Consider the following 16,498-nt stretch of genomic DNA (forward strand, 5'->3'; position numbering starts at 1 on the left):
CTGTGAGATTAAAGAATCCTGTTCATACCTTTTTTTAATAATAAGGTTCAGACCAATATTAGATTCAGTTGCTAAAGTTTTTCTGCTATAACTTTTCCATCAACCCTTGCTGCCTCTGAGGTTAGATCTTGAACACTGTGACTTGCTGCCGTTCTCTAGGTTTCTCTTACTCATTTTATCCTGCGCTGACATACCTAATGCAGAAAGAAACCAAAGGAAGGAGTCTGTGCGCTTGAGTTGGTCCCTCACCTACTGTGTTCTGATATGATGAGAGAGAAATATTCCAAGTGTCTTGGTTACAGTTTTATAGAAAAGTCTCCTGTGGATCCTGAAATCCCCTGGCTACCAACTAGATCATTATTTTTCTATCCTATGGTAATGAAACATTTTAATAAGGTGACAACTACTTCTAGGGAGACGTGTCATAGGTCACTATGTGGTGCCGTGTTGCATACTCGCAGGTTCTAACTGAAATGGAATTAATTGCATATGTAAGCCCTGATGGTTATATGTCTCCCTAATCAATTTAGGGAAGATGTTCCCCCTTTGATGTTTATCTTCTGCAGGTTTCAAAGGAACTAAACTGAGAGGAGGTTGAGCAGATTTTGCGGTCAAACTCCAATCTATCCCTTCCTGTCAAGGAGAAAAGGTATAAAAGAAAAACAGAACAGTACTTCCTCCTGCTGGAGCAGGAAGGTCCCTGAGACTGAATAAAGGAGTATCCGCCAAGATTAGGATGCACAGAGATAAGGAAATCTTTTAAATGTTTTCAAACATATTTTAGACAGTAAAGGCTAGTTGGAAGACAGACTCAATAAAATAGAAAATACAGCTTGGGAATAGGGTTATCATGTTTTATTGGGTAGTCAGAGATTTTTCTGGCAAGTAACATTTGAGCAGAATGCCAAAGTGAGGTAAGGAACTAGCAAGTATCTGGGAGAAAAACATCTGGTTAGAGGGACCACCAAGTACAGAGGGACTGAGGGAGGATCACACTTCAAAAATTTGAACTCCAAAGAAGGGTTGAAACTGAGTGAGTAAGAGTGATACAAAAAAGATCATAGGAAAGTCTTTAAAATACACAAATTGATGCTTTGATAAGTATGCGCATTGTTAAATGATCATCACAATCAGATTGGCAAACATTTTCATTGTCACAGATATTTGTGTGATGAGCACATGTAAGGTTTGCTCTCTGGACAAATTTCAGGTATACATGATTGTTAATTATAATCAGCTTGTTGTACCTTAGATCTTCAGAATGTATATATCTGTGTAACTGGAATGTCTTTATCCTTTACCACGCTCTCCCCATCCCACCCATCCCATCCTCTGGCAGCTACCACTGTGTTACTAAGTTTTGCTATTTTAGACTCCACACATATGTGAGATCATGCAATATGGTCTTTCTGTCTGGCTTATTTTACTTAACATAGTGTCCTCTGGGTTCATCTGTGTTGCTGTAAATGACATGACATTCCTTTTCTAGGATGGGTGATGAGAGAGAAAATGAGAATGAATTTGAATGTGATGGGGTTAGGAGAGGAAAGAGATTCTTTTTCCATTCATCTGCCAACAGATATTTTGATGAATTTCATATCTTGCCTATTGTGAATAATGCTGCAGGAACAGAGCAGTATATATGTCTATGTAGCATACCAATTCCATTTCCTCTGAATATACACTCAAAAGGAAAATCGCTAGAACATTCCATTCTTTTGGTAGAGGCAGGGAGGAGCCCCCCCCCCCCCCCCCGTTTTCCAGAATGGTGGAAGTACATTTCATTCCCACCCAGGGAGTGATCCCAAGTTTCTCTTTTTTCCACTTTTCTCACCAACACTCATTACCTCTTGTCTTTTAGATAATAGCCATTCTAACTGGTATGCACTGGAATCTTAGTGTGGTTTTGACTTACATTTCAAGTTGGACACATTTTTAGGACCTGAAAACTGCAATAAAAACTGTTCCTTTTTCCTAAGGAACATGGAAGACTACTGGAGAACTTTGTGTGGTTGAATGATAGGACATTAGAGTTTTGTGCGGTTTTTGTCAGTTCATCTGTTATGCTGTACAGAGGATTAAACCCGGGCTTTTCACACCAAGCTATATTGAATTTCTTTAAATTCTCTACACTGTTGAGACAGGGACTTGCTAAGTCACTAAGTTACCTGAGCTGAGCTGGAACTTATGATCCTCCTGCCTCGAGTTGTCAGATTGCTAGGATTACAGACTTGTGCCACCATGTCTGGGTAAGAGCTCAGACTTTAAAGACTCTCTGTGACTGCTCTATGTAGGTGACTGTGAAGCAAGTGGGGAGGAGATTATAATAATTGTGACTAGAGATGATGGCCTGAGCCCGAGGATACCTGAAGGCACAAATAGGGTGCGTGTTAAAAGTGGAAGTGGCAGGATTTGCTGATATATGAATACAAAGTAAGAAAGAAAAGAATCAATATGCCTCCAAGATTTTTCTTTTATTTTTTCATTTCTTTGTATTCTTTGTTTTTTACTTGAGCAATCTAAAGCATAGAATTGCCATGTCCTGAGATAGAGAAGTTGATGAAGGAATATCCCCAAGGAAAATGATCAGCAGTTGGATTTTGGACAGGTTAAGCTTGAGATGCTTGAAAGACATCCAGGTGGAGGTTTTAACTGTGCAGTTGGGGATAAAGTCCGGAATTCAGAGGAGAGATTCAGCCCTGTGGAACAGATGTGTGTTAACACATTCCTGATGGTACTATAATTCCTGGCTCCAAGCCGCCTATGGTAAATGCATGACTGTCCCATCAGGCGGTACAAGCAGCCTTAGGGAACATGTAGCACCAGAGGTTCAACCCAGCAGGAATGTGTTAAGATACATGGGGCTATTTTTAATTGTAATTTTGTTAGTACATGTTTTCAGTACATAAAGCTTACATTCATCACGTGGATAATGCGTACATGTACATAACACAGTTTATTTCTCTTTTAGTGTCCCACTCACCCTCCTTCCTTCCCTCTCTAAATACCCTTTCCCCATTTTTATTCTTGCTGTTGTCATGCTTAGCTCATGTTTGTGGCATTTTTACATGTTTATATTCATTGTAGGCAGTTGGTACCTGTGTGTGGCATAGTTTAGATTTTCTTCCCCTTCCCTTCCCTTCCCTTCTCTACACAGTGCTGAAAGTCCTGGAATCACCCAGGGGAGTGTAGAGGGGAAAAAGAAAACTCTGTGCAATAGTTGGGGACCACTATTACAGCATTAGAAAGAGGAAAATGAGAAGAAATAGGCCCATGGCACTGAGAAGCGGATAGTAAATAGAAGAAACAGGAAGGGAGGGAGGGAGATGAAAGTCAGGGAAGGGAAGGAAAAGAGGAAGGAAGACTATTCTACAAGTCATGGGTGGAAATGTTTTTTAAAAAGAAAAGAAAAAAAAACCTCTGTCCACTGTCTCCTGATCTCCTGACATTTCCAGTTTGTTATAATTTTTGCAACGATCTGTAGCCATCCCTAACTTCTGACAGATTCCAAAATAATAAACGTGTACCAAAGGATTAAACAAATTAAAATCAAAACAGACAATAGCAACAGCAAAGTCTTGCCAATGTAGTCACTGGAGAAACTGTAAAAGCTGTCTCATCCTCGGGGAACAGGTCATTGGACGAGTTATTCTTCTTCCTCAGTCAACAACATTTAGTTCATTACTTAGAAAGTGGGATTAAGAATATTTGAACATCTCATAGGATGTTCAAATGCTGTGGAAGCATGCTATCCTGGATTCTTCAAGAGGGATCTTTATTGTGTAATGTTAATAAATAAACATTTGTGTTAATATGATTAGTTTTTAGAATGTGTGATACTGCGTTTGTGCTTTCCTATGAAATTCTTGTCCTGTGTCAGGCAGAGAGAATTCATGGCAAAGAAAGCCTCCAGCGCACAATAATCCCAGGGTGCAGGTAGTGCAGATAAATAATCTCTGTATGGTCCCATCATTCCAAAAAGCCCACTTATTTCTCATTTAAGAGATACTTTTAGGTGAAGCCTTAGAATGAAGTTACACTCATGTGTTTGCATATATTTAGCTTTTAACTATTATCAGTTCCCTAAAATAATGCCTGATATTTGGGATGAGTGGTGGGATGCATTTTCCCTTTTAAAGCCATAAATGGTTATGGATTTTCGCCTGCAGTAATGATTGTCCTTAAATGTGGATCATGGAATCTGCTGGCCTGCCCTCTGTCCACATATTCCCTGATCACGAGCTTCTCAGCTTTGGTGATGCACAGATCTAACTATAGGGCTGTCATCAACTGCCTGCTGATCTACCTTAAATAGAGCAGTCAGCCATTTTGTTTTGTCCTAGAATGTTCTTCACTCATGACCCGGAGAGAAAAGGAGAGACAAAGTGTCCCACTGCCAGCTCAGAGAAGGCCAGTGCCTGGGACTGTTAGGGTATCAGAAAGTGGCCTTGGAGACAGAATAAACAGGCTCATTTCACTCTCAATTTTAAAGTTCTTTCACCAGTGAAATAGGCTTCTTTGCCAGAGATGACCTGGGACAATGAGAAACCCAAGCAAGGAGAACCAAAAGTGGTATATTCCTGTTCAGGGACAATCACTCAACACCACCACAGCTAAATCTCTGACAGGAATAGCTGGCATATGTGGACCACATAGCTTGGAGGGATGCTGACATACGATACATCTTGGATTTTAATCATTTTTGCCCTTTTAGTGCAGTGTTGGGCTGACCCTCCTGGTGCTGTGTTCATTGGTCATAGAGAAATATTTTTAACTTTTTGGGTTTTTTTTTTCTTTTTTAGAATTCTGGCTCTTTTCTCTGGCATTGTGCTTTTGGATTTGGTTACTTTTCAATGTTTGACCACATGAGAGGGCTGGAAATTATTTTTATCAACATCATTACTGTGGGTCTTAGAGACAAGTGGACATGATTCAGATCTACTGCAAAGGTCATTCTCCTGGAATAAGAGATCCAGTTTGGTACCTTGGTTAAAAGAAAGAAGACTGAATTCAGACACTCCTAGGTTAAAGGTCTGACTCCATCACTGGTGAGCTGAGTGACACTGGGAAAGTCACATCACCTGTCTGTGCCTCAGCCTTGTATCTATGAAATAGATAACATGTTAGCACCCACTACATTCTAGGGTGGTATAAGAATCGAACTGAGATGCTGTAACACGATAACATGTAATGACTATTCATTAAATGTTCACTGTTATTAAAATTTCATAAATCTTCTGGGCTTTGATTTCTTTGTTTTTAAAGTGGTTGTGTTGTGGTTTGAAAGTTAAACTAAACGAGGGGAAATTTCAATATATTATGTGGTATAGAAATTGAATGAGTGTATAATCAATAATAATAATTAAATAGAAGCAAGCACATTTGAAATAGACTGCCAAGTCTCGTGATCTTTTTATTGTGTTAACACCTGTACCCTTTATTTTATTACTTCATTCTGATACTGTGATCCTTTCTAAAATGGACACTGTTGTAGAGGTAAGAGTAGGGAAATCTCATCTTTTAATGCACTTTCATATTCTAGTCACCCAGTTTTTTCTAAGTACATTTTGTCCCAAGTTTGGATAAAGAAGCAAACACTTTCTGTTCATATGAAGTTTATAATTAGTTAAAGTTTTAAGGTAAAAACATAACCATTGAATAAATTACTAGTAGGTTTATGATACACTTTGGTCATCATGTTAGTAGTACAAACAAACATAAAAGAGGTACCTTTAGGGAGTACAAGGTCAGCTGGGAATATGGTAGGAAGAGCTGGATAGAGATTGCTTGGATTGGATGTCAGGCCTCACCTCTTGTCACCTCTTGTCAATCTTGTCAAGAGTTTAGGTTAGGTTATTTAATTGCTTTATTCAGGGTTGCCTCATTTGTGAAATGGAGTTGAAGGTTTAAGTGGGTGTTGTACATAAAGCACAATGCCAGTTACATATTCTGGGATCAGTGCATGCTAGCTATTTATAAACATACATCATTGTTAGGGGTAAAGCATACATATAAACAACCATAACACAAGAATCACAGTAATATTTCTGTGGAAGTTCAGAAGTGGGAAGATTACTTGTCTTTGATATAAAAATGTGAGGTTTGAGCTAGGCTTGGAAGGATAGATAATGTAAGAATATTGGGCAAATCAGGGCAGCTTTATTATTAGAGATAATATGAGGAAGGGCAGGGAGGCAGAGAAACCCACTGCCTTAGTTACTTTTCTCTCATTGCTGAGACAAAATACCCGACACCCAAAGTTAGAGGGGAAAGGTTTATTTAGCTCACAGTTTGTAGAGGTTTCAGTCCATAAATGGCTGATTCCAAGGCAGGGGAGGGGCACATGACAGAGAGGCAACAGTTCATGGCAGCAGAAGACAGCAAAAGCGAGCAAGGAACGAGAGCCAGACAAGCCTCTTTCTGTCCCTTATATTTTATCCAGTCTCTCAGGATGAGGGCAGTGCCAGTCCAATCAGTGGACTGATCCAACAATCACCCACCCTTAATCCCAACACTCTTGATCCCAGCATTGCACAAGAAATTAATCACACACTAGATTCAGCCAGCTCTGAAAAAAAAACCCTATTACCCCATGAGGCTTGGGGGGGACTCTAGATACAAAACATAACACCCACAGAGTTCTATAGGAAAGAAGTTAGGAAAATAGGATAGGTATGTAGAAGTTCTCAGATGCTCACTTAAGAAGTTTGTATTTGTTTTGTGGACAGTGTAGAGAAAGCTATTGAGGGTTTTCAGCAGGACAGTAGTAAAGTTAGAGCCATGCTTGCCAGCAGACCTGAGGAAGAGTGTCAGAATCACCTTGTCTCTAGGCTCTCCTTCCCATAGCTCATCTGTGCTAGGACAGAAACTCAGAGACAGGGATCCAAACCTGCTTTGCACAGAAGTCAGAAATGCCATTAATATACATAAAAAGGGTAGAACGAGAAGGAAGCCTTTTAGTACACTAGGACATGGTTTGAATTGTTGGTTTGAATTGTTGACCCAGAAAGGGATATGTTTAGAAATAGGTAGGAGTTTGGAACACCTAGAAGCCCTGAGGTTGGAGGCACAGATTGCATAATAACTCCTCAGATGTAAGGCTAGAAACCCTGAAGAATGCCAAGAGAAAGTGGCAAAGACAAACCTTGGAATGCCCCATCTTTGGGGATGGCAGGAGAAAATGGATATGGGAAGGAACCATTAGTAAAGGAAGAGCGCTAGAAAAATACAGAGTCAAACATGAGAGTGGAGGGGTCTCATGAGGAACGTTTTGAGGGGCCCGGGCATGACTTATTTGAAAGACAGTAAAGCAATGAGAAGGAAGAGCCAACACTAAAGATATCAAGTAGATCCCAGATATAAGCAGGGTTGTGTGGCAGAGGTGGTGAGGGGACTTTAAAATCCAGGCAGATACCTTTTGACTTATTGAATAAAGAGCAGGACACTTTTCTGGAATCCTAAGCATACTATCTCATAGGGATATAAATCCTTAAGGATGGGGGCTGAGTCTGAAAAGTTGTCTTTTGCTTCCCTGCCAATACTGTTTACCAGCCCCAGCTTAGCATTTCTTCTCTTGTGTTTCTCTGTTTCTTACAGACGAGAAATGTCCTTCTTTGGTATTGTCTGATGTCTTCTGTGATTCCTCCAAAGAAAAAAGGAAATTTTTGTGGTCTTCGAGTGAAATCAAAGTTGAAACAAGCTGAATAGAACTTACCAGCAGACTGTAAATTTATAATGGCACAAAAGCCCAGAGATATTTTCTGTGTCAAGACTTGAACCAGTCTTCTTCCTGAAGCAGAAGAAATAAAGAGAATGAGGGTACCTTCTCTAGACTAGAAGTCTAGACAAAGCTGAGCAAGTCTAATGAAGGCAAGAGGTGATCAGGCTCACAGAGTGAGATAGTTTACTTTGGAACTTTAGAGATGATATCATTCGAAAGTCATGGCAAGGAAACTCCATGATAGTGTGTTACTAAGGCAGAGTAATTAGGTCCAAATGTTCGTTTTGGACAGTTTGTGTAAACCTTAAAATTACTTTGATACGGCAAAGTGGGAAAAAACTGTTGAGCCGCCATTTTTCAGAGTGTTACTTCAGTATTATACTTTTAATGGAACTTGCCTTTTAAAACCTAGCATATCTACAGTGTCCTTTCAGGGCTATCATTGGAATATAGTCCATAAATGTACATCAGATTCACCCAAAAATTTGTGTTGGATCTCCTCATTGTCATTTAACAGCAGGATAATTAATGAGAGAAGCAACTAGAATATTGACAGGTTACAAAAGACATAGAGGGTGATTGTCACTCCAAGATGGAAAAAGTTTAGCCCATGGGTAAAAGAGCAGTCTTCTCAATCTGTCACTAGGGTGTGTGAGAAGAATAGAAGCTTCTGAAGAGCTAGAGGCAAGATGTAGAATTCATAACCTCCAATTAGAGGGGCTTCCTTGAAAATGGTATCTGTGGACAATCCCCAGATGTGATCTAGGACAATACGAAACAGTAAGAGAGACCTGTGGGAAGGGACAGTGGGAGTCAGTACCCAAATGACTAAGTTAAGAAAGGCTGATAGCATGAGAGGTTTGTGTTCTGCAATGGCAGAGGTAATGAGATGGGCTGAAATACTCATATTCTTGAAACTTTAATTTTAATTTTTATTATGTGTTTATAATATATGTTAGGAATGGGAACATGTTATAACACATCTAAATTCTTTGTACTTCCCTTCCCCTCCTGCCTCCCTTTCCCATTTACAAAAGATCTCTCTGTTTCCTGTTAGATGTCTTTTATTTTGCTTTTTAAATTAGTGATATTTTGGGTCTCTCATATGAGATAAACTACATGAATTTATGTGTTTGATTTATTTCACTTAACCTTATTGTCTAAGGTGTATTTATTTTCCTAAAAAAGACTCAAACATCATTTATGGCATAGTAGTGGTCCATTTTTTATACCTACTTCATTTCATTTATGCATTCATCTTTTTTTCAGTTTTTATTAACATATTTTCTGTATTAACAATTGCGTTCCCTATGGAGAGTTGGTACATGTCTGTAACACGTCTAATTCTTTTTTCATTCCATCACCCGTCATCGCCCTTCTCCCTCTCTCCATCCTTTGGTCCCTTTCCCATTTGAGAAAGCACTGTCTTCCTATTTTCTATAATCTACCTTTTATTTTGCTCTTTATTTATTCTTCTAGCTTCACATGTAATAGAAACTGGGCAATAGTTATGCTTGTGTGTCTAACGTGTTTCACTTAGCATCACAGTATCAAGGTGCATTCATTTTTCTACAAATGATACAAGTTTATCCTTCTTTGTGGCAGAGTAATCCATTGCATATAAATACCACATTTTTTAAAAATACCACATTTTAAAAAATCCATTCATCTTATGATGGATTTATAGGCAGCTTCCAAGATTTAAATAGTATTAATTGTGCTGCTATCAACATAAGAATGTATGCATCACTATAATATGATGCCTCCAACTCTTTTGAGAAGATACCTAGAAGGGAAAATATCTGGTATAAAAATGGAATTGCTATTTTTAAGCGTATTTTTAGGAATGTCCACAATGATTTCCACAGTGGTTGTACCAGTTTACATTCTCAGCAGTAGTATAGTAGGGTTTGTTTCCCCCTACAAGCCTCACTAGTTGTGTTATTAATCAATTTCTTGGTGATAGCCATTCTTTCTGGAGTTAAATGAAATCTGCTGTTTTAATTGGCACTCTCCAGCTGCCAGCAATGTTGAACATTTTTTCATGTATTTTTTGGTCATTTGTACTTCTGACAAGTGTCTGTTCATTTCATTTGCCTATTTTTTGGTTGGGTGTTTTATTTTGGGGAATCTAATTTTTTTGAGTTCTTTGCTTGTTCTAGATACCAGTCTGCTGTCTGAGTAGCCGGCAACATTTTTCTCCATTCTGTAGGTTGTCTCTGCATTCTGTTGGTGTTTTCCTTTGTGGCACAGAAGCTTCTTAATTTGATGTGATCCCATTCATTGATTCATGGTGTAATTTCTTGTGCAGTTGGGGTTCTGCTCACAAAGTCCTTGTCTCTGTGTTTTTCCTGAAAGTTTTACCTATGACTCCAAATGGGATTGAGTGCAAAGATTTCAATGTCAGACACTTGAAAACTCCAAACGTTTGTCTGTTTAAGGTTCACAGAGACAACAGTTTTTGTAGGGAGCAAAGGTGTGTGCAGATTACCACATCAGGTGGTGTCTGCAGCTCAGTCAGCATTAAATTTAAGCTTCTAAACAAACGCGCAAAAAGTCAAAAGTGTTTGGAGAAGCATTACTTTGACCCGGAGTCTCACACACTCCTGTGTGTCACCCAGACTATTAACATAGAAACATGCCGATTCAGGGCTCTTACTCAGAAAATGGTTATCAAATTAAGGCAAGTTCATTCATGGTATTGGTTTGTTGGCAGCCTGTGTTACAAGGATTATTGGACAGGAAAGTTGTAGATTAACAGATACCTGATGTGAGATCATGCTGGGGCAGGTCAGGTATCTTTGGACCAAACAGAAATAGGAAATGAGATTGTGGAAAGAGACCCTTCAAGGTGCACAGTCAAGGGAAAACTGCCACAGTGCATGATTTCACTGGTTTATGGAAAACTTGATGCATAATCACACTTCTGTTTTTCCCAAATGACTAGCTCTGGATTCTTCTTGATGTTTCTTTGTGTTTACAAATGAATTATGTATAGTTAGGAAACACTTCAATATTTCTCAACACAGGGTATTCTTGGTAGTTTTGACGAAAAAAAGTGTACATTTTGAGAACTGTCTGTTATGTTACAGATCATTTAATTTCTGAGACCCCTGCTTCTCAGTGCAAGCGTCAGCTCTCAGTCTTTGTGACAACCAAGAATCCTCTCCTATTGTTAGTGCCTCGTAGGAGGCTCCAGAACCCCAACTGACACGGGATCTTGGGAGTCACCACCTTGGGCCAATATGTCATTTTTTTTGAGCCCACATTTTGGAAGCAGTGACATCCTAGAGTTTTCTTCCATTTCTGTTAAAATGAAGAACCTAAACTCTGACTTCACTATAAGCAGAGGCTCGTGAATTTACTACTGTCTCAATTTGATAATGAACAGTGACATTTCAGAACTGTAGTAAAACTGTGGCATTCTTTATCCCCCCTCCACTATTCTTTTAATGCATCTGTGATGTCTGTCTTTTCAGATTTCCCTGTTGCCCCTCACCTATTTTTAGACACCATTGCACATCACTGTGGGCATCTGTTCATACTCCCACGAGGTGGGAATTTTACTTCTTCATTGACAGACAGATCACAGGTAGAGTTTAAGGAAATCACATCATAAACACAGATTATAAAACACCATTTTTACTTAGTTTGCTTTTCCAACACTTCCAGATAAACCCAGATCTTATGGGACTTGAGGACAAGACAGAGAAATAGATGTACTAATGCTAACCAGGAAGCTCCAGCCAGCTCTCCTTTTCAGTTTCTTCTATGCATAATTGCTCATTAATCCTTTTAATGTTTGAAATCCAATGGCAAACAGTGCAGTGATAGAGGCTGTAGACTGACAGATGGGTGGAACAGGGCTGGAAATAATTGTGAGGAGAATGTTTTCCTTCCAACCTCCAGGAGGGCTGTGCAGGAAGTGTGCATATTAGCAGACAGGAGGGCTGCTTCCTTTCCAAGCATCAAGAGGAAGCTGCCAAAATAAAGCTTCTGAAGTCTTAGGAGAGCTGTTTTGATGGATGCTCCTTAGGAGGGAGATTTCCTGCTTGAGCTTAAATGTCTTCCCATCTCTGTCTTCAAGGCTTCTTCCAGTCTTCTTTTGCCATGGGTCTGAACTCATTTTCTGTGACTTTCCATAACTTTTATCTGTTGTCTCTGGTGAAGGTACTTCTCAGTTCCTACATTGCCTTCCTCCATAACACATGTCTACGGCCTCTGTACACAACCTAACCTGGCTTGCCCTCCACTAACCCCACTTACTCAGACCTTTCCCATGTTCTCTTTCCTTCTCAATCACATCCTGTTGCTTTATTATTTGGAAAGCTTGCTGTGATGTTTCCTTATTCACTCAGGTGTTGAAATTGTTTGTTCATCTATAACATTACATGCCTTTTTTATATCTCATAAGTGAAGCCCATGATGTACATGTATGAAGTATGTCTCCTCTGAAATTGGTTAAGCATCCTTAATCCAGCCAAATACACGGGAGTGCAAGTACTTTTGATTTCAGATTTTTTTTCAGGTAATGGAATGTTTTTATTAACATAGTGACATACCTTGAAGATAGGAACCTAAGTCTAAACACAAAAATTATTTTTCTTGTGCACCTTATATACAATAGCCTGAAAGTAGTTTTACACAGTATTTTAACGCACCTGTGCTTTGATTGCACCTCATCATGTGAGGTTAGGTATGAAATTTTTTACTTGTGGTATCCTGTCAAAACTCAGTTTTGGTTTTTGGATCATTTTAGAGTTTCAGACTAGAGATGCTCAACTTGTGCTAGCTTTGACTAAATTCACCCCAGAGTGGATTTGGGTTTTGATGATTACCAGTGATGCTGAGTGAATAAAAATTATCTTTTCCTAATCAAAATTTTTTAAAAGGTGTGCACCTGTCTTTGGAGACTGACAGCATGATTGATTCAGACATTAGGGTGGTTGGGGTCTGGCTGGCCAGGGAGGCAGCCCCTCACCACTCACTCTGTGTGTCTCTCCTGGCAGGAAGATGAAGTGGTTCTGCAGTGCATTGCCAACGTTCATAAGGAACAAAGGAAGTTCTGCCTGGCAGCCGAGGGACTTGGGAATCGCCTGTGCTTCTTGGAACCCACCTCAGAAGCAAAGGTAAGGATGATTACCTGCCTGATACCTTGCTTGGTGCCTCTCACATAGTCAGTTAGGGGAAGGAGCTGCCGGGACATGGTGATGAGGAAGAAATTTGAAAGCAGTCATTTGCTTTTGAAATGGAAAGCAGGTCAGACTTACACCCTAACCCTTCCCAGGATGTATTGAGGTGAAGAAGTAGAGATGTTCTGGGTGTCAGTGCTCCTGTCCAGGCTGCAGTGCACCATCAGCACTGACTCCCATACCGCTGCCTTTGTTGTTAGCAATTTCCAGAAATCTTAGTGCATGTTCTTTACTCCAACTTGTCATCATATTGCTACAGAAACCTATGGCTGCTTGAGCCTGTGTTGCCCGTCAAGCATACCCCTTTCAGTTTTGACTGGGGTAATGTTGTTAATTGACAGTCTTCTGGGATCCAAGGGATCTGGTCCCTGCCTAGGTGACAGCAAATAATGTCATGTCTAGGTGGTAGCATCTAATGTCATGTACCCAAACTTCTATTTTTCCATTTCTGGGCCATATCTGGTTTTTATGATTTGTCTGTCAAGTAGATTTGTGTGCTTAGCATTCTTATAATAAAATACATACTGGGAAGGCCCATATCTCAGCCATGGTTCTCCAGAGAAAGAGGGCCAGTAGAATAGATTAATGGGTGAATGGATGGATGGATTGATGGACCAGTGGCTGGATAGGTGGATAGGTAAGTGGGCGGATGGATGGATGGATGGATGGATGAGTAAATATTTTAGTTACTTTTCTCATTGCTGAGACAAAATACCTGACACCCAAAGTTAAAGGAAAAAATATTTATTTGTCTCACAATTTGTAGAGCTTTTTGTTTATAGGTGCCTGGCTCCAAGGCAGCATGACATGGCAGAGGTGCATTGCAGAAGGGAAATAGTCCAAGCAAAACAGGCCAGGCAGAAGGCAGCAAGCAGAAAGTCCAAGAGACTTTAGCAGCTTCTTTCTGCCAGACCAATCAGTGACTGATTTAGTAATCACTCTTAATCCCAGCACCACATACTCTAGGTCCATCCACCCCTAAGAAAAACCCTACCTATGATCACATGAGGCTTTGGGGGGACATTTAGACATAAGCCATAACAGTAGGCAAGTAGGTAGATAGATAGAGATAGCTTTATTTTAAGAAATAAGTTCATGTAATTGTGTGGACTGGCAAGTCTGTAATCTATGGGTCATATCAGCTAGAAATGCAAGCAGGAGTTAAAGCTGCTGAAAACATGGAGGCAAAATTTCTTTGCTAGGAAATTTCAGTTGTTATTCCTATGTTCTTTGATGGATTGGATGAAGTGTAGCCAAGTTATCAAAAATAACTTTAAAGTCTGCCTACTATAGGTGTTAATTTTATCTACAAAACTTTGATTAAATAAGTATACTGTGAACTACCAAAATGAACACACAACTAGCCTTCTCATTCTCCAAGCTCAAGTTTTCCCAATAAACTCTTTTTTAAAAAAATCAGAAAAATGATTTTTCTCACCTGTTAGCATGTCATTTTCCATATAAAAACACAGGGGACTGGGGATTTAGCTCAGCGGCATAAGCTCCTGCCTTGCAAGCAGGCAGTCGTGAATTCGATCCCAGTACTAATAAAAAACAGTTAAAAAAAAAAACACAGACACACATGCAGTCTGGCTCCTAGAACACCAAAGGTTTAGACAGATGGCCATGTCTCCCAGAAGTCTTCTCCTTCACATTGCTGCTTCCCCAACCTAAGTGGTCACTGATTTCTGAAAACAGGAATCAGCCAGTACAGAGTCCCATTAAAATATATGGCAGGAAGAGAGCCAAGAAAGATTTTTAACTTTTTTTTTAAAAAAAGTCTTAGACTTAATTTACTTGAGGCCTTTTATGATTTGCTTTTATTCTTAACTAGATATTACTCTTTTCATTCCCAGCAGTCTGAGATAATAGGAGGATTGTTAGATTAGAAGTGAAGAGAGTAATTCTCAACCATTAGCTAGTCAAATGGCCAAGGATGATCACGCAAACTTATTTTCAGTTTTGTCATCTGCCAAAGCAGTTATAATATGGTTTAATGGAAAGAATACTCACCAGAATTAAAAACCAGATAATACCAATGAGTCATGCATCAAGGGGGGTCATGTAACTCACAGGAGAGTCTCTAGAGATAGAGTTTGAATCCTGTCTCCACCACTGTTTGCAAAGCCAAGGTCTTGGGCTAGGTATCTCACCTTGCAGAGTTAGTTTTCTCATCTCTTTGATGGATATGTAATTGTTATCCCCTTTAGAATGTTGTTCTCAGGGTTAAATGAGTTAATATATGTAAAGTGCTTGTGCATGCAAATTGCCTAGCACATTATAAACTCTGTGTGGCCATTGGCTATCAGGATTTAATCTCAGTTGAAAGACTTTGTTGATCTATAAAATAAGGATAACTGTAATTCTGGGGAATTGTGAAAATGAGAAATGACACACATAAATCACTTAGTGCTGAACCTAATGTAGCACATTTAATAATAGATACGATAATACTAAGTATAATACTGATCTCTCTTTCGACTTACAATTCTGGCTTATGTGAAAGACAGAAAGATTATGGATCATCTTCCAAACTTATAAAATCTTGAACTTTAAAATGAAAATCTTGGATTAAATATTCATTTAATTATAAAATTATATGGTTCTATAAATGTTACTCTGAAACCCAGGTTAAAAAAAACCTACATATTGCAACCTAAAAATGTTTATATTCCCCAAGTATCAACATTGTAAGTCATCTTACTTGAAATGTGTTAGGGATGAGAAAATATCTTTCATAACGCCCACTTAGATAAATAATTATTTTAATATTTCATTCTATATTTAAATATGATAACAGGCTGAATAGACTTTTAAAAAGATATATCATACATAATCTTACCAACCTTTGTCCAAAGTTGTACTCATTCAGACATTATACTTTTTTTCTTTAAGGTTTTATCTAGCTGCACATTGCCTTGTAGACTTCATGGATGTTTAAAAAATCATGCATGTGGTTTTGCTTGTTTATTTTAGTTCCCTGGAACAAATATTCAGGAGTAGAGTTGATTGTGTCAGGAACACGGACATTAAGTCCAAGAGGATCCACCAGCCGTTGCAGTGGACATTGCCAGTATCGTATAAGCATGTGTCTCCTTTGTTTGCAATTTTAGGAAAGTGAATCATAAAGACTGTCACAGAGAAACAGGGGCAAATTAATGGATAGAAAAGAGCAGATATTCAGAATTTTCTGTCAGCATTCCTGGCAGTCCCCTATTAATAAACCCATTTTCTGGGAGGACCATTCTTTCCTGCAGTCAGCAAACTGTGCACATCTCTCTTCTAGCTGCCTCTTTTCTCCTTTCTCACTAAATAATTCTTCTAATTCTCTACCACCAAATTTACAGCCAGTGGTGCCATTTTTAGGTTCCTGGAACCTAACAAAAAGTCCTAGAGTGAGGTGAAAAGGTATTTTCCTGCCAAGCGTAGTTTATATCAGCCACCTACAGAACCAGCCAGTGACCTGGGGCCTTTCTAGTCAAGGGTATTTCAAGCTCCTTGAAACTCAAAGAGTTAAAGCTGAGATGAACTCTAGAGAACCGAAAAACCTCAGAAAAAAAGAGTTGAGATAACGTATAAAAAAGAT

General features: G+C 39.1%; 1 protein-coding gene across 1 annotated transcript in view; it reads left to right on the forward strand.

Annotated features, from left to right (window-relative positions):
• Ryr3 (ryanodine receptor 3) overlaps nt 1-16,498 on the forward strand; it is a 556,876-nt gene that overhangs the window by 161,024 nt on the left and 379,354 nt on the right. The window contains 1 exon segment of the mRNA XM_063250329.1: nt 12,730-12,849. Coding sequence (XP_063106399.1) covers nt 12,730-12,849 — 120 coding nt within the window.

This window comes from Cavia porcellus, unplaced genomic scaffold (genome assembly GCF_034190915.1).
Source record: "Cavia porcellus strain 051 isolate PalLab524CR breed Dunkin Hartley unplaced genomic scaffold, mCavPor4.1 scaffold_6, whole genome shotgun sequence".
Lineage (NCBI taxonomy): Eukaryota > Metazoa > Chordata > Mammalia > Rodentia > Caviidae > Cavia > Cavia porcellus.